Genomic DNA, 19311 nt, shown 5'->3' with positions numbered 1-19311 from the left:
TGTCTACGTTTTATTCAGGCTGTTATCGAATGTCAGACTTCCATAACACCTAGACCTACACTTAATGTTGGCTTTTTTAAAACCTTGACAAGTTATGACCCATCCACTATTCATTTCAGTATCAAATTAACATGGAAAAATCATGCAAACAAATACAACAAATCTCTTTGAAGTTGCTGAATTCTCAAGAAGAAAAAGATAATGTAAAAATGAAAAATATCATCTTTAAAGGGGCTCTTAGCCTAAATAAACCTGACTAGCTGTCAGCTGGGGAGCTAAAGGATTTCTTTATCCCCACCCCAAGAAGTTTGGGGGGCAGTGTAAACTAAAAGATTGGGGGCAGTGTAAACTAAAAGATAGGGGGCTGGGGGCAATGTAAATTAGAAGATTGGGGGAAGTGTAAACTAGAAGATGGGGGCAGTGTAAACTAAAAGTTTGCCTTGGAGGTGGAGGCTATATGTAGTATTGAAAACATTTCTCTATAATTGAAAGGTATCTAGGCTACCATTAGTGTCTCCACCGTCAATTGATCTTTATAGGTTTTATTAAGTTAGTCAAGGCAAACAGACCCTGCAGGTCTTCAGTGGTAATACAATTTAAGGGACTCAGATTTGGTTATATATAAGATACATGGACAGAGTGCTGAATCGCTGTAATAGTTCGGATGAAAGTGTTTGCTTGAAAAAGTGATTTAAATACGTTTAATAAAAGATGATATTTCATGAAAAGAAATGGTGGTCTGTTACACTCACAAATGTCATACAAATCTGCACTTTTAAAATGTAAGAACCGTTGCCTACCACAAACATAATAATTATAAAATATAATACATTTGGTAATTAATTTTTCACAATGAATCACTAATTTAGTGAATTTCTAAATTACTGTGTGGGTGGTGCATATGTGTGGGTGTTGCATCTAGGTTTTGAGTATAGTGTTACACTGTTGTACCTTCAATGTGTGGGAACCTTTTCAAACTGAAACACCTCTTAAGAAAAGACCCCCAAGGATGAACCTAATATCAAAGTGAAACCTCTCAAGACTCCCAAGTGTTAACCTAGTGATTTAGCAGGGACGTGCACAGGAATTTTGAAGGGCAGTTGCTCTGCCCTGGAGAAAAGGGGCAACACAATATTTTTTTCACCGCCGCTGCCACGCCCCCTCCATGTAATCGCAAATTTTCAAAATATAATTTTGAACTGTCACTTACCGAGAATGCCACGCCCCGCCATGTAATCGCAAATATTATTATTATAAAATATTTCCTTAGGAGGGGCAACTTATTTCCTGCGGAGCGGCAACTTCAGTCGAAGAGGGCAAACGGGCAGTTGCCCAAGCAACCTTAGCACACTCCTGTGCACGTCCCTGCTGTTTAGTATATGTTTAGATATGTTTTATTTTGTCCCTGCAGATAAATGGGGTTTCAATTCTAACACCAGTTAGCTTGCCAGTAATTTAAATGTGTGCTCCTTTTAGATTAGACTCAACTTCACTGTCATTGTGCAGATGAGTACAGAGCTGTGCCGTGAGAGTGTGTGCAAACACAGTAGCCTTGGTTCGACAGGTCGCTGCATTATGCTAGTTTGATCAATGTGAAGAATTCAGTCTGTACAAGAACAAACAGTACAAATTGATCTAAAAGCGCCCGAGACACTGAGAGCGCAGTAATGAATGCAATAGCCTTGTGTTGTGCTGTGGAGTTCAGCATAGTCACAGTCTTAGGGGGGAAGAGGCTCTTCCTGAGCCTGCTGGTGTGAGAGCAGAAGGCCCTGTTATCAGAGGGGAGGAGAGTAAAAGGTCCATGATTACGGTGGGCGTGTAACCTTGATCATGCGTTTCGCCCCTGCACAGGCAGCCTTTGTGGTAGATATTCTCAATGGTGTGCGACAGGGGTGCCGGTAAACCCTTCGGCCAGTTTCCAGCACTCACTGGAGTGCATTACAGTCTGACGTGGAGCTAATGCCGTACCACACTGAGATACATGTGGTGAGTGTGTGCTCTCGATGGAACAGTGGTGAAAGTCCACCAGAATTGTTGGACACAGGTGAGCCGTCTAAACAGCCGTTGATACACACTCCACTACTGCTCCATTGACGTAGATGGGTGCAAGTGTGTGGCTGCTACACACTGTCGTCTGCTCTGATTAGGCCACTATAAAGTGTCATCTGCTAATGTGGTGATTGTGTTGGAACCATACAGGGACACTATTTAACTTGGTAGGGGTTTTGAAAGGAGTTTGCATAATTGTTCTGGCTGCTACAGTTATTACACTGTCATATGTTTTTAATAACCTGTTTGTAATGCCTAAACTGCAATTTTTGTATGTAGGTCTGACAGTGTCCAAATCTTTAGCATAATATAGGATGTAGCCAAGGCTGTGGATTAAGCATTTCATAAAGATCTTGAAAATAGGCCTGTTGGTGGATGTAAACTGTCCTGGCATTGTTTTCTCTGAACCAATATATTTTTTAAAGTTAGCAGATAAATACAACTATGTACAACTATGCTCTTTTCTCTGAAGGAGATTTGCTTAGGTTTCTTAATGCACCCCAAGAAGTAAGCCGGCATGTCTCTACAGTGTAGTACAGTCCCTTCACAAGTATAGTATATACTTAATTCTGTACCTTGAGAAATAATAGGGCCTATTGAAGGAATAACCCTTTGTAGATGTGTCAGTGACAGTGGAGGATCAGGGGGGTAGGGTTAGGGGGGGCCCAGAGTCCCTATAAACATCCCTCACTAGGCGAGAGTATGTGAAAGCTTGGTTCTACTGTCTCTTTCCAGGGACTTGCAGTGAGCCTCCGAGCTATCCTCCATCACCAGATAAAGCACTTGAAAGCATAGACTTCAAATGTGGTCCATGTGAGGCCCAATAAGTTTATCTCTGTACAGAGGCAACCGCTCACTGATAATGTCAAGAGCAATTTATGCACTCACACCGTGCTTTCGTAGCTCACCCAACACGAGCCCAGCAGGGACGCCACGGTACCCTCATCGGCATAAATTACTGCTCTGCTGCCTTAATTGGCCAGCGAGCTCCAAACATCAAATGACCCGTTCGTTATTGCTTTTTTTTCTTTTTTTTTTAATTGATTCAGTAGCACCAATTGAACGAAAATGGAGTTTATCCTGTGGAGCTCTGCATAATAGACCCTTTTGAGGTCAGGCTGTGGTTTGGGACTTTAATTAAATCCTCCTCTTATGAGAGACTCCAACCTGTCAACGGTTTGGTTGTTGAGAGCTGACCGAATCAAAGTTTATTAGGCCATATTAACCTTTTTATATAAGAACGACAGGCTACATTTTTGGTGCTACCATACTGTATATCCGTCAATTTGCAAGGCATGTGCCCAAGTGCTTTCCTTGTGCCGGCTTGTTTAAAATGATTTGGGAAACAGGCAATTGCTCCTCTGCCAAGATCATCTAGGTTTTCCCCCAATGCCGGCATTTGGTCAATTTGCCCTCAACCCTTCCCTTTATCCAGATGGCCAAGCTGAGCATGTTGTCACTGTAGTCACACAGTGTTACTGGTGTGCTGACCTGGATCCAGATATCCGATGGCTAAGAATCTAATTGTGAATACTGTGAATTGGTCTATTTGTGTTCACTCAGTAATTCTTCCTGAGAAATTTCCATCTCTGCGCTTGCTCCCCCTGCAGTCGCTACTGAGGCTAATAGCGTTTTTATATAACACTGCCTGCCCTGCTGGATTTAAAAAATCTTTTCGAAGCAAACAAAAGTGCAAACAGTGCCTAGGGTTTCACAGCTAGTGCTCACAGGGGGCTCATGATTCAGCCCACATCTCCCCATTAGTCTCATGCTGCTGATGTGAAATAGTGGCAGTTGGTCCTGGCTCTGTTTACAGCGAAACTTTACTGTGTGGAGTTGACAACCTTCACTGTCAAAATGCTAAATGTCTCTTCACAATGGCTCAATGCGTCACAGATGAACTAAGAGGGCTTGAAAGACTTCCACGTCCGCCTCTCTCTATGTTCCGTGTCTTAATAGGTCCAGGAATAACAGTGTGTGCTTTCGCAGGAGTGCACCATTCCCCCTTAAACGCTTTCATTAAGTATTCATTAAGTAGTGAACGAAGGCTTTTTATCTCCTCAAACAAGCCTATTAAACTCTTTGTTCCCTCTCACTGCACACTTATGACCATCCTTTGGAACCGAAGTGCATTTTTTATATCTCCTCTCAGCTTTTCACTGCAGGATCAAAAATGGTGATATCCAGGTGGATGTGGTGTGCTCTTTATATGTGCTTGTGGGTGAGGATGTGTGTTTTCAGCAACTGCAAGCCTGTTTTAGTCAGCCGGGCAGCCGATTGAATATCAATTGATTTTGGTATGTTTCCATGGCAACAGCAGACTGGGCCCTGTTTGCTCACCTTGAATGTCAGTCGTGTGAACTTACCTGTGTGTGTGTGTTTTGTCTGGTTTGTCAGTCCTTCCGGTGACAATTCCCACGCACAGCCACCATCCACGCTCTGTTTGGAGATTGAAGTTTAATATCAGAGGGCAGGCCACCTTGAAGTCTGATGGAGTGACCCTGGAACATTTATTTCATTTTAAACTGAAGTGTAGAAACCTCACTAAGCCAACTCTTCTTTCCTGTAATGAAACCACGTACGGTGAGGACATTCTGACGTCACAGTCTTCACAGTTCACATTCTCTTCTCCAAAGTAGTTAAGATTGACATGCATTAGTGTCTAAACAAATCATCAGCTCATTTGCACACTGGGGTAGATGGCTTGATTGGGACACTTTCTTCCAATGAGGAATCGCTGAGAAAATTGGAGTGGAGGCGAGAGAGTAGACGACAGATCTCATAATATACAAGTAAACACACCAATGAATTTTATTTCATAATGTTGTCTTTTTTTTACATTCCACAGTTTTTAACATTTCCAGATTTTTTTTTTTAAAACACCATTTTCATGTTTAAATTTTATCTTTTAAGTTTACTCGACACATTACTGATGAAAAAGACTGATAGTTCCTCATTTTCTTTCCTTTTTTGAACATCTCTTAAAAACACTGTAGTTTCTATGCTTTGAATACTATTTACACCATGGGAAGGGACGAAGCGATGAAACCGCCAACCATCACGGAAAGTTCCACGTTCACACTTCTACGTACAGCGACGACCCCGTGGTCACTGGAACACCACAACTCTTTATTTCATATTTTACACTGCACAGTGTGCACACACACCTAACGGCAGTCCAATCATTCTATCGCTCGATGATCCTTATGTCATGTGACAGTTCGTTGGCCTGGCATCATGTAGTAGTCTGCTTAGGAACAAGTTAGATGTTGTCATACTCCGAGATTCCGTCTCTCTCTCTCTTACACACACACACACACACACACACACACGCACACACACACACACACACACACACGCACGCAACTGCGATCACACTGCATAGCTCCAAGGCTACCATGCTACGCGTGTCCTGCGTCACACTCCCATGCTTTGATTGATTAACTACTGTGCTTCTCTTAGACATTATTCCCTGCCTGGTGGAGTGGGTAAGAAAAGGAGGTATTGAACTGATTCTTCAGAATTGCTCACGTACTTCCTGTGCGCACCCACCCACAGCTGATTCCCAGAGAAATGTAGGCCGTGTTTTGGTTCATACCTGGAAGGGATGAAGGAGATTGTTACGTGTGTGTGTGTGTGTGTGTGTGTGTGTGTGTGTGTCTATGTGTGTGAGTGGCAACCGACCCCATTTACACACAAGCCTCATTGTGTAATGGCCTTGGATGGAAATAAATACTGTGCCATTAAGTGTGTCAAGGAAAAGCAACATTACATAAGGTCCCCTGTGCTCCAATGCAAAATACTTCCAAGACTCAACTGTCTTTGCACTTGCACCAAAAAACACCAACATGAGTCATATTATGGCAGTTTGGTGATTTCAATGGAGGCACCCCTGGCACTGATTTAGCTTCCAGAGCCTTCTATCGGAGTGGCCAAATGTCTGTTTGTCTACAGGGTGTTTTTCTTAACGGAATGTGTGGAAGAAAAAGAGAACTCAAACTAGAAGCTCCTGATGTGTGTCTGGTGAAGTTAATGTAATTTCACAGTCAATTGCATTATCAGCTTGGGTTCCAGGGTAGCCTCCCTCTCTTTCAAATAACTGGACCACAACAGCGGCAAATTAAGAGCTACCAGTGCTTCTCACCGATCCGTATTAGTCTGTCCCAGTGCTTTTGGCGAGGCACACCCACGCAAGTCTTTGCATTAGCAGTCACATCACATTTGTAATGTAGTGTTGTCACATTCTCATAAATTAGCGGCTCTAAAACCTTTTAAATCTGCATTGGAAATGCTTTCCTGTGACTGAGTGTCATTTGCGACTGCGTAACATCTGCGGCGGCGACACCAAACGCGTTGAGACGGAGCACACAGGAGAGTCTTTTCCTACTTTCCGACTCTTTTCTGGCATTGAATGAAGAGACGTCGTGACTGCGTATAACAGATGCTGAAAAATGGGCTGCGTTTATCGTCGGGAAAAAAAAATATGGCGCGCAAAATGGTGGGTGTGGATGGGTATAGGAGGAGTGGTGATCGTCCTCCGCTTGTGATCCTCCCAGCTGCTCCCTCTGTAGTTGGCACCTGGGGAAGGGGGGGGGGGGGGGGTGGGGCACTGTTCAGCTGCCAACCCAGCGCTGGCACGTCATCTCAGCACCGGGTACGTATCATTTGATAGAATGCCCGTGTTACACAATCTCATCAGAATACCTCGAATAACTGATTTGCTTGATTTTTGTCAGATGGGTGCATATTTTGCAGATGAAAAGCATCAGATGCCGGGTGGCCCGCTGCGTTGCGTAAGGCTCAGGAGTTTAGATTGCTGGGTCATGATGAGCAGATTTCTGATGTGACGGATGTGACGTATTGGGTCCTGGCAGGAAAACGGGACTGAGAGGGTATTGTATTAAGCTTTTTCTTCACTGAATGACTGTCGGCGTGAGCTTTTGTTCCCATTTCATAATATAAAATCACAGCAGGGAAAGGGGCATTGAATCACGGTTTCTTATATGTGTGTGTGTGAGTGTGTGAATGAAATTCAGCACTCCTGTGTCGAATAAGAAAGCCCACCACTGCAACATTGAGTTACATCTGGTAAAGAGAAAAAAGAGAAGTCTGTAAATCTGTGAAAGTGTGATGAGATAGGGGGGTTCTCAGAATGAAACCGGAGACTTCCATAAGATGATGTAATCTCCCTACTGATGGAACAACTGATGCCTGTTTTTTGATTTTCTCTTTCAGATTACTGTCTTTGTCTCTGTATTTCTTTATTTCAACTTCGTTTCTTTCTTGTTCCCTTTACTTATTTCTTCTTCGCTTTTCTGGCAGCTCTGTTTCCTTCCCTCTCAGCTTCTTTCTCTAATCTGTTTTTTCCCATTTCACTTCCTTATTGTCTTTCTTGCTTTCTTCATTCATTCCTTCTTTCTTTTCTTCCTTCCTTCTCTCCCATCAACAGAATGTGAAACACATCATTTCCCTTTCTTTGTTTTCTGCAGCCTCTCCCCTCCGAGGTAGGTCCTGACTTCACTGTTTCTGTATTTTCAAATGATGATTTGTCTTTTTATGGTATGTCTTCTGTTTTCCACAGAGATGGCAAACCTCCCACACGCACACACACACACACACACACACACACACACACACACACACACACACACACACACACACACACACACACACACACACACACACACACACACACACAGACAGCTATGAGAAGAGTAAAAAAAAGAAGAAGAAAAAACCTCACAAACACAAACAAATCTCTCACATACAACACATTTGTCCCCGTTGGTGGTGCTTTTGATATCTATCAGAAAAGTAAAAGATGTGTCGAGTGAAAGGGGGACATTAAAAACCTTATCTAAATACACAATCTGGAAGAATGGGATGTCATCTGGGAATGCAACCTAACAAACAAACAAACACAGAAATAAAAATGTTTTCCCCTTAATGTATGTTTTCCCACAGGCTATTTTTTTTTTTTTTTACAATTGTATACAGTGGTGGAGACCTCTGTGCAAGATCACATCCTGCCAGAGAGGTCTTGCATCCTAGGGTCCTTGTGGCTTTTCCAACCCTAAAATAGTCAAGAGTTTGTTTGTTTTTAATCCAAGACGTTCAAAAAAAATCCTATATTCATTGTCTTTAAAGTTCAAGAAATGTCCATACTCCACTGTATTTGGCATCCACTAGCATTTGCCAGTGTCCAGTCATTTGCATCAGTCACCGTCAGCAAAGCTGAGGAACTCTCTCCAGTGGGTTTTAGTTTATTAGTTATTAATACAATTGTGGATTCCTCAGTTTTCACACTCCAATCTGGCAACATGGAGCCTGGAGTCAGCAAGGCCATTCAATCCAGTGATTCCTCTATGTTATTTCATTTCCGCCATTGACCCCATGGAGGGTAGCAGGGTCTTGCTCCTAACATGAGCCTAGTCCAGTGTTTCTGTGCACAGGAACAGCCACCAGAGTTCGTTGATTAATATTGGTCATTTTTTTTCGTTCCTTTTTTTCTTTTCAGTACATTTCATTTGTTCAAAGATCATGACACGCATTTTATACTTACACATAATAATAAAAAAAAATCTATTTTTTTGTTGTTGTTGTTGGAGAAGTGGTTGCCGACGAATGAATGGCATGTTTAGTAACTCGACTAGATCATGTAATTTGTGTGTAAATGTGTGTGTGTGTGTGTTCTGTGTGTGTGTGTGTGTGTGTGTTTGTGTATGTGTGTGTTCTCTGTGTGTGTGTTCTGTGTGTGTGTGTGTGTGTGTGTGTGTTTGTGTATGTGTTTGTGTGTGTGTGTGTTCTGTGTGTGTGTGTGTGTGTGTGTGTGTGTGTGTGTGTTTGTGTATGTGTTTGTGTATGTGTGTGTGTGTGTGTGTGTGTGTGTGTTTGTGTATGTGTTTGTGTATGTGTGTGTATGTGTGTGTGTGTGTGTGTGTGTGTGTTATTTCTTTCTGCTCTAGCACACAGTGCCGTTCTCCTGTCGGGACTTGGGGCAGGTGGAGCGGGGGATGGGCTGCACGGAGGGGGCCAGCGTGCAGAAGAAGCCCGCGATGAGTGACAGGCCCAGGCCTCCCCAGGCGCAGAACATCGACCAGCCGTAGCCGTGGCTGATGTCGTCCGGAAGACCGTACAGGTAGCGCGGGTAACGGGAGAGCTCGAAGTTGATGCCGGCGACGCAGGTGCACAGGGAAATGATGCAGAAAGTTCCTAGGAGAGAGAGAGAGAGAGAGAGAGATAGAGCGAGTTAGTGAAAGAGGGAGACAGGAAGACATTGAATTGATGTATGGAAGAGAGGTTACAACAGGAAGGGAAAGAGGAGGGTGAGAGGGAGGGAGAGAAGGAGATAAAGACAAGGTGAGGGAAGAGAGGCTGCAAAGGAGAGAACTGAGAGACACTCACAGTCTCAGAATCCATGAGAACAGGACAGAAAAAAAACACAGTCTCACACATACTGCATTTTGCTTTAACAGCGATTAGAAAAGCGTTTCCTTAACAGTGATGGATTTTAATTATGTTCCCACCCCATCATCACCCACAGCCACACTAAAACTCTCTAGCTTTATCATTCTTTTAGGCAGATAAGTCTCACGTTCTGTGTGCGCAGATAAAGGCCTTGTGTTACTGCGGGCTGTTGGCTGTGTGTTGGGAGTGTTAGTGCGCCGGATCAGATGGAATTGGGCTCCAGTAATCTGACCCCATGCTCTCTCATTGCATTTAGGATTTACCATCTTAATTGGCTTTTTAATTGCCTTCTCATTATGCACTTGCTTGGGCATCACATTAATCCTGCGCTCATCTTAATTGGGTCTCTGCCCTCGTCACGGGTCCTGTGTGTGTGTGTGTGTGTGTGTGTGTGTGAGTGTGTGTGTGTGTGTGTCACATCAGCTACCAGTGACTTGGCACTTATCAGGCTCCTTACTCTTCCACACTTTAGACAGCAATATAACAACATACTAATGAAGGCCCCATACATGCGCGCACACACACACACACACACACACACACACACGCGCGCACGCACACACAAGCACACACACACACACACACACACAAATAGACAGACACACACTTTTGCAACTGTTAGCACACATGAGGAGATAGTTACTGAGAGGCGATGACACTGCATGCACTCTCCATCAGGCTGTAGCAGAATTGTGGCATCTGAGCCAATGGGGGGGGAGAGAGAGAGAGAGAGAGAGAGAGAGAGAGAGAGAGAGAGAGAGAGAGAGAGAGAGAGAGAGAGAGAGAGAGAGAGCTGAAATGGACCCTGATTAGAGATATGACCCCATTACATCACATTAGACCTGCTTCACACCTGTCACCAGGAACTCTGCAAGTCCAACATCCAATGGGCTGCCCACCCACCCGGCCTACCTGCCTGCCTGCCTATGGCATGCCTCAAAACTGCCAGGTGTATTGTGTCACACCCGTGGACAAGGGAAAGGGTGGCTGGGATAGCGGACTGGTTCACTGATGGACAGCCCGGCTCGCCTGGACATGTGTGGACACAGTGCGAGCCGTGGAGCGAGCGGTAAAACCAACAGTGTTCTAATTGACAGCGTCCCCGACGGAACGTTCCGAGAGAGCCGCGGTTCTCATTCCATTTGATCCCCTTTAATTACGTTTGACTGCTCCCTTAATTGAACAAGTGGCACTAATCTGGCCTGCCTGTTCTGCCCTTGCTAAGTCCTTCTGTTTGAGCGTCAGAGTTGCCGTCTCTTTCTCGAAAGACACCCACGAAACCTGCAATCAGATAGACAAACAAAGTCTTGCGATCGCTCGTAGACACAGCCGAGACAATACATCTACCGATTGAAATCTCTTTGTCAAACTCCAGGGCAGGAAGGTGTCATAGCACCGGCAGCTGTTTGATTAGTAGTTTGTCCAGATGAAATCTCAGAAGTGATGAGGAACGGCCCAACTCAGTAGTGTCTGGCTCCTCTCTCACCTCTCCGCACATGTGCAGTAAATCAAAAAGGGTTCGCTGAGTCATCCCTAGGCTCTTATCAGGGAGCACATTTAACCTGGCGGAGTGCTAAAGTCAGACGCAGCCCAGGGTCCTGTGTTAAGATGCCCCTGGGAAGCTTTTACAAGGTGCCCGTTAGATGTTAACTGATATTTCCAAAATATATGCTGGATGTCCTGACGAGCTGTTATCTGCCTGGGTTGTGGTTCTTATATCATTTAAATTTACATGAAGTGCGTTTAACCTTGAAGGTGTTAAAGTCAGACACATCCTCTTGTTCTTATGAAACACTTGACCATCTCTGGTGTGAAGGCATCCAGTAGAGATTCTATCAATATAGGATGTCTGGGGATAAAAGTTATCTGGCTCCGCTATCATTTACATTTAAAAGATGATTCAGTCCCATCCAATTTACATTACAGTGAATGCAAATATTTTCTCCCAGAGACTTAGATACTTACATTATTCATTCCATGCTCTACCAACTGAGCTTGTGAAATAATGATCAAATTAAAGCTCAGGTCGGTGCTTCTGGAGAAACCAGCAAGAGTACTCTACATTTAAAAAGAATACAACCAAGAAATCCCAGCCCCTTCTTTCAGACTCTTCCAAAGCCATGATAGAGCGTTGGAGACTAGCGCAAAGAATCATTGTCATCACTAACGTATCAAACCACTTCATGTCTCATTCACATGTGTAATTTTCACACTCACAACTACAAAAACATACAAATAAGCTACTGTATCACCACATTTGTAAAACATCCTGTTCCAAGCCAGTATAGACTAAAGTCTTCTAGTGTTAGCGTTGGAATAATACATAAGCTGCATAAGTAACTAGCTACATTGGCTACGTAACAAATCCCCCCTAAACAGACCAGATAATGCCTGTCTAACAGAAGTGGTTTCACTTCTCAAGCCCTTCAACTCCATCAGTTATCGCCTTTGCTTACCTCCTGGGGCTGCTTTGGGTTAAGGAGCTAGGGCCTAGGCTATAGCTTGTTATGCTAACTGCAACACCATCAACTGTCTGGCTTCCTGTTCCTGAGATGGGTGATTTTACTGAACTTTCAGGCTTGGATCCTGAACCCTTTCTTCCTTATCTCCTTTGCTGCCAGACTTATCTCAGGCTCAGTGTAACTCTTTCTTTTTAGCTTACTTTTCTTCATTCATCTTCTGTTTATTTGTTCTTATCATATAAACTGTTTTGGCACAGCAGGGATGGTCACTTTTTCCATTGCAAGCGGTTGTTTGTATGCCACTGAATCTACGGAGCGGGGGTGGTGGGGGTGGGGGGGTGGACGCCAAGTAGTGATCGACTCTCCACCAGACACTGTCAGGACACAGGGACTAGCAAATATGACACAAAGTTATTTTTTATATCCATTTTACCTATTGCAACTTTAAGATACCAACAGAAATAAAGTGCCCTTGGCCAATCACTGGATAAAGACTACGCCAAGATGTAAATGTTAGAAGAGTAGGAGTATGAAAGTGTCTTGAACTGGCCTGGATTCTCACATTTTCACAATTGTTTTTGACCTTCGGTTTCAGTAGCACTCTAGGGCTCTTGTGTAAACAGTAGCCTACACACTCACCACCACACAAAAGGAAATGTTTCATGTCTGAAAGGATGGCCTTGTCGATTCACACATAAGTACGTCAAGATAGAAACTAGCGCTTTATATCTAAGGCACATGTCTGCAGCATGTCAGCTAGGAACACATGCACTGTGTGCACTCACTTATAAGATGCTGTCGATAAACAACAAATTGCAGTCAGTTTCATATTCCACGCGTACCCAGGGAGGTCAAGTCAATGGCGTTACATTCAGGGCCATTAGTGCAGTAACAGCTTTGATAACATTGCTATAGCACGCGCTGTGCTGTGGCTCAACCTGTGGAGCATCGTGCTAACCACACTAAGGTTTATGTGTGTTGTTACACCCACAAACGTGTGACTTATTTCCTGGAAACTTAAGACTTATATAATTTCAATAATTTGCAGTAAGTTATCATGTTTATGAGAAGGCAACATTTTTAATCTCATCAAATATAATAAATCACAAATATAGTACACATTCTACCTGCTAAATCAGAATGTTTGTCCAAGATCATCACCGTCATCTTGCTTATGTGTGTGTGTGTGTGTGTGTGCGTGTGCGTGTGCGTGTAGTGATAGTGACTGCGGGGACATAGTGATCATGCATGAGACTTTTCTCACTGGATTTGAGGGTTTGGGTGGACTATTTTCCCACTACATGGATAGAGCTGCATCTGTGTGGTTGGTGCATCTGTGTTGCTACTGTGGAAAATTTTACTTCTTATGATTTAGTGAAAAGTTAAGAAAAGACCCCCAAGGATAAACCTAATATCAAATTGACCTGCATTAGCATTTTTGTATCAATATTGGAGTTCAGCGCGCTTTAGGATCAATTTTACCCCATTTCAGAGGGGCTAGACTAAAACTCTATTGAAAGACTATAGCTCGAGGCAAATGTGCTATTTGTCATTTTGTTTTGACAAAAATAATCAGATTGATACAAAGGGCTCCAGCTTGCATTCACTCTGTGTAGATGTATGACAGGGTCAAGTGACCTCTGAACTTTGCTGCTTGGCCCCTAACTATAATCTTGACAAAGTACACACAACACTGTCAATCTTAACATTAAATCAATTGTAAGGGTTGTATTTTCAGGAAATGTATTAGATGGCAAAGATTTGTGACCACATACTTCACTATATTTGTGATTTATTACATTTGATTCAATAAAAATGGTACCTTCCAAGAAATGTAATAACTTCCTGCATAGGTAATAATTATTCTGTTTAAAAAGTGCAGATTTGTTTTATGTTTGTGGTTATATTCCCTTTATGGGTGTAACATGCACTATTGCTTTAGAAAGAGATTCATCTACTAAATGCAACAATGCTATGTCACATAAGTTTCATATCACTGCCGTTACTTCAATTGAATAAAATGAAATTGGACTGAATGGAATCAAATGACATTGGACTTGGGGGGAGCTGTGGCGCAAGCAGCAGCAGCCCTGTACCATGAATGGGTCGGAATACCCATGGGGACCCGGTTCTAGTCCGTCTCGTGGTCATTTCCCAATCCCTCTCCCGATCTTTCTCCGGCTCACTTCCTGTCTCTCTCTACTGTCCTATCTGATTAAAGGCATAAAAGCCCAAAATAAATCTTTAAAAAAATTCCACTGGACTGTATTGCATGTAATTGAATTGAACTGAGTTAAGGTGACTCACCTGTATTGCATGTAATTGAATTGAACTGAGTTAAGGTGACTCACCTGTATTGCATGTAATTGAATTGAACTGAGTTAAGGTGACTCACCTGTATTGCATGTAATTGAATTGAACTGAGTTAAGGTGACTCACCTGTATTCTATGTAATTGAATTGAACTGAGTTAAGGTGACTCACCTGTATTCTATGTAATTGAATTGAACTGAGTTAAGGTGACTCACCTGTATTCTATGTAATTGAATTGAACTGAGTTACGGTGACTCACCTGTATTCTATGTAATTGAATTGAACTGAGTTAAGGCGACTCACCTGTATTGCATGTAATTGAATTGAACTGAGTTAAGGTGACTCACCTGTATTGCATGTAATTGAATTGAACTGAGTTAAGGTGACTCACCTGTATTGCATGTAATTGAATTGAACTGAGTTAAGGTGACTCACCTGTATTGCATGTAATTGAATTGAACTGAGTTAAGGTGACTCACCTGTATTGCATGTAATTGAATTGAACTGAGTTAAGGTGACTCACCTGTATTGCATGTAATTGAATTGAACTGAGTTAAGGTGACTCACCTCCCATGAGGAAGAGCAGGCCGGCCACGTACTGCATTAGGCCGCGGTCCCAGCAGCAGCCCAGGAGCCCGATGATCCAGCCGAACAGGATGATGGCCACCGCCATACCCATGAAGCCCGCCGTCATCCGCCGCAGGTCTGTGGGGACAGATGATACATTTACATTTAGTCATTTAGACTATACGCATTTTTACATTAACACATTTAGTCGTTTACCAGACGCTTTGGTCCAAAGCGACGTACAAGGGAGAGAACAGTCAAGCTAAGAGCAAACATAGAAAGAAAAAGAAGTGCGGGACTGTCACTGCTTAAGTGCAAGTTAAGCCAAGGTGCCAGTTAGGAAAGGAGGTGCTCTCTGAAGAGTTGGGTCTTCAAGAGCTTCTTGAAGGTAGAGAGGGACGCCCCAGATGATACAGGCGTTCACTAAGGTCACCTCTGCAGTTGTGCTACGGGTCCTTCACACCAGTGAGTAGAGTCGAAATCATGCATACGAGCAAACAGCGAAAAGAGAGTTTAGGTTCGAAGATGTTTTTACTGCGGATCAGCGTTTTATTTAAATGTTAGATCTGTGTACAGGCTGTCACAGCATGGCGGCTACATAGGGTTTACCCATTATATTTCCCCCATGTCCAGAATGTCTCTGTAATTCTCTTTTTGTTTCATGATGCAATAGATGTTACAGGAGCCACAGACCCTTTTATCCTTGGTGGCTTTGTGTACTCTCTGAATCTTGGCAAAAAATGAAAGAATGCTCTTATGTGGGGAGGGTGCACTTCATTTCCAGTTGACCAATAATGCGGGCTGTGTTTTTAATAAACTGATATTGAAGGTGAGTACTCTCTCCGTTCTCACATAGCTGGAAGTAATAGCTTTATCAAAACTTTAGCCTTAAAGCATACAGAACTGTATCCAATATTTGATTTACCAATTTGTTTGTGGATTTTTTCCCGATAACTTTGAGAGAACCATTCCGAGCAAAAAGAAGAAACGAAAAAAACATTTATAATTAAGGATGCAAAAGTGCAAAACTGCTAACGACTAAAGTGAGGGGTGCTTCTTTTTAAGAGATGTGTCTAAAGATTTTCAGTACTTGAGTTCTACGGGGTGTGCTGCCTCCCGTCGAGGGCCATTACTGCCTTCTGTTCCCATCCTATCTCAGCAGAAAACCTTGCTTGCTGGAGCAGGCTCCAGACACACACACACACACACACACACACACACACACACACACACACACACACACACACACACACACACACTCACACACTCCAGACACAGCGTGCCGCCCACCACTCCCGGTGAGCTCGGGAAGCCCAGAACAACACTCCCACGGGCCCTTCTAATCTCCACACTCTGGCAACTTTTTCATCCTCGCTGGTGTGACTGTGTGGCAGGTACGGGCAGGCTATGATGATGCCGGGAGCCCGGGACGTGGGGACTGCGCTGCGCCACGGCGTGTGAGTTAGCCGAGGTGACAGAGCGTGGCTCCGTGCTGCAGGGCAGGGCTCAAGCTGTCAGGGCGCCCATGGTGACTAATGTCACGGTTCGGCTCCTTCCACACAGGGGGAGGGGGGTTGGGGTGTTGGGGTGTGTGGAAGGAGCCATGGTCCGGCTGAGCTTGAGGGGGTGGAGGATCAGAAAGACAGACGGAAGATCTCTATGTGTGTGTGTGTGTGTGTGTGTGTGTGTGTGTGTGTGTGTGTGAGTGTGAGAGATAGAGAGGATGAGAGAAAGAGAATAAAAAGAGTAGAGGTAGGAGGAGCAGGGGAAGAAAATGGAAGACAAAAAATGAAAGGTCATGCAAATCTTTTTTTCCCCTCTGGGGTGGCACAATTGGTTCAACACATCTTTAAACCTGAGCAGCCCTATTACATTCTGTAATTGCACTGCCAAACTGTTGGTTTCGGGAAACGCAAAGCAATTCCGTCCGAGAAGAGACTGGGGTTAACACGCATAGCACAATTGTCAGCCAGCTGATAGGGTTGAACTTCAACTAATTGTTCCTTGCAAAACTTCGGTACACAGTTGCTCACTGAAGAAGTCTCAGCCCATGCCCACACCGACACCCACACTATTATTGACCTGCCGAGTCGAGATCTATAGCGGCCATTTGAGGGTGTGGCAGCCAGTGGATCAAAAGAGCATTGCAATCATGAGTATTGACTATGAGACAACAACTGTGAAGACAACACTATGCAACAATTCTTTCTTTTTTTTTTGACTGCGTAAAAAAACATTCAAGCTAAATCCCCAATCATTTGTTGTGGATAGCTTTCAACACAACTGACCCCAAAGACCAAGACTGAAGCACTTTTCAAGGCAGCACAAAGCGATTCTGTGGTATTTTGTGAACCAGAAACAGTCAATATCAGGAATAGGTCTCCCCTCAGCCTTTCTGCCGGGATTATACTTCAGAACCACACAGTTGAGAGGAGCTTGATTTGAGATGTCCTACCCAGCCTAATCAACAACTTATTGGGCATTTAATTGGTACTGAGGGGGAGGTCAGCTGTTTAAAATCCATCTTAACAAAGTGGCAGTAGTTTCACAGGCTGGAAATAATGCTGCAATTGGATCCATTTTGTCCTTTCTTATAAGGGTGACGTTGTGGAGAAACTTGAGAGAAAAGGGCACAGAAAGTAGGTTCTTCTGATGGGAAAAAAATTGTTTATCAAATGATTCTCACTGGTGCTCAATGATCCCCATTGGTTTGATTAGCAGTGAGTGCCTGTGCTTATCCTGGTACTTACGTTTTATGACTTTTCACTCAATCCAAATAAATTGTACTAATCCTCATGAGAGTTATCCCAAAGCCAATGGAATGTGTCCAGATATTTTCAAACAGATATTTTCCAAAAACCTCTGCATCGCCTCCGATTTAGGTCAGATGCTAAAAACCACACCAGAGCTTGCCATTCTCTTAATGCCTTGTGACAACATTTGTGCATCTTGCTTCTTAGTGTCTCATTAAGCAGCACAGGAAAAAAAAAGCTGATAAGAGAATCACGAATCGTCATGTTCCATCTGCCCAAGGAGAAAAGAGAATAGTAACTGTGTCTCTATGTACAAACAGCTGACGGACAGTGAATACAACACCATACTACACACAGAACGTAGCTCTTTAAGACTGAGAGGTGAAGGAAACATCCCTAATATCTGCTTGAGGCACGCACGCACCCCCCCTGCTTCAGTGGAGGAATGAGAGGGCTCTCTAACCTCAGATCAAAGACTGTGAAAGATCACATTGACTTTAATGAAAAATGCTTCATGTGATGAGATTTGCATGAGAGATACAACTCTCTCTCACCTCTCTCTCCCCCTCCCTCTCTCTCTCACCCCATTTTTTTGTTCTACAGTTCTAATCTCCTAACGGTTCTGTCACTATCGTACAATCTTTCACACACACACAGCTGCTACAAAACATGGTAATCCTCTCATGTCTCCCACTGCAATGGCGGTGATGAAACTGCTACGGACTTCAAATCAGTGAGTGGAATTGAGACATTAAAACAACATTTAGTATTAATACAAATATGAATGACATTTCTAGAGAGGGGCACTAGAAATCACCGCTCACCTGTTTGGTGCCCCCTTCTATGAACTCAAAACAAGACAGGCAGCAGTATTTTTTAAATGTTAATCTGCATTCTGCAAGTCTGCAAGTGAAGGCAAATATAAATGGGTGCCGTCACAGACTGAGTGGAAGCCTGGCTGACCTGTTAAACATTTTTTTTGTTATTTTATGTTTCAAATTTTTTTTTTTTTTTTTTTAAAGCGACAGCGACAGCGAGAGCAGAGACAGAGACAGAGACAGAGACAGAGACAGACGAGACAGAGACAGAGACAGAGACAGAGACAGAGATTAAAGCGTGCCATCTCTGCCTGTGACAGCTGTCACCTGTTGAGGCGGACAGTTTATGGCCTTTCTCAATCACTGGCTGCAGCTGTCGTCATGGCTCCCACAGGAGCTCAGTATCTGCAGCCGAGAGTAGGAGGAGGAGAAGGGGGGGGGGGGGGGGGAGGAGGAGAGAGGAAGGGAGGGGGGGAGGGCACAGGGGAGGAAGGGAGGGGCTGGCCGTCTGTGGTGAGGGAGTGCAACATCAGCGTCTCTCTGACATGCATACTGCAGAGGGCCTTTTCAGAGAGAGAGAAAGAGAGGGGAGAAGAGAGAAGAGAGAGAGAGAGGGGGGAAGAGAGAGAGAGGAAGAGAGAGAGAGGGGGGAAGAGAGAGAGAGAGAGGGGAGAGGAGAGAGAGAGAGAGGGAGAAGAGGAGAAGAGAGAGAGAGAGAGGGAGAGAAGAGAGACAGGAAGAGAAAGAGAGAGGTAGAGAAAGAAGAAAGCAAGAAAGACAGATAGATAGACAGCAGGCCATCACTCTGTGGCACGGCCTTGGGCAGAGAAAAGGTTTCCATGACCTATCTTCTTCAGTGACTTCATCTTTCTACTATTTTTCC

The 19311-nt window shown here is 43.8% G+C and overlaps 1 protein-coding gene across 1 annotated transcript in view; it reads right to left on the bottom strand.

Moving 5' to 3' along the window:
• Positions 1–9010: 9010 nt before the first annotated feature.
• The window catches only part of tmem178bb (transmembrane protein 178Bb), a gene marked incomplete at both ends in the record, with an annotated part of 96141 nt that continues 85840 nt past the window's right edge, over positions 9011–19311 (bottom strand). Inside the window, 2 exons of the mRNA XM_080850991.1 lie at positions 9011–9261; positions 14858–14995. Of these exons, the coding sequence (XP_080707117.1) occupies positions 9011–9261; positions 14858–14995 (389 nt within the window). The remainder of the gene's footprint in view (positions 9262–14857; positions 14996–19311) is intronic.

This window comes from Sprattus sprattus, assembly GCF_963457725.1.
Source record: "Sprattus sprattus genome assembly, chromosome: 14".
NCBI lineage: Eukaryota > Metazoa > Chordata > Actinopteri > Clupeiformes > Clupeidae > Sprattus > Sprattus sprattus.
This window is presented reverse-complemented; position numbering and strand designations above follow the sequence as displayed.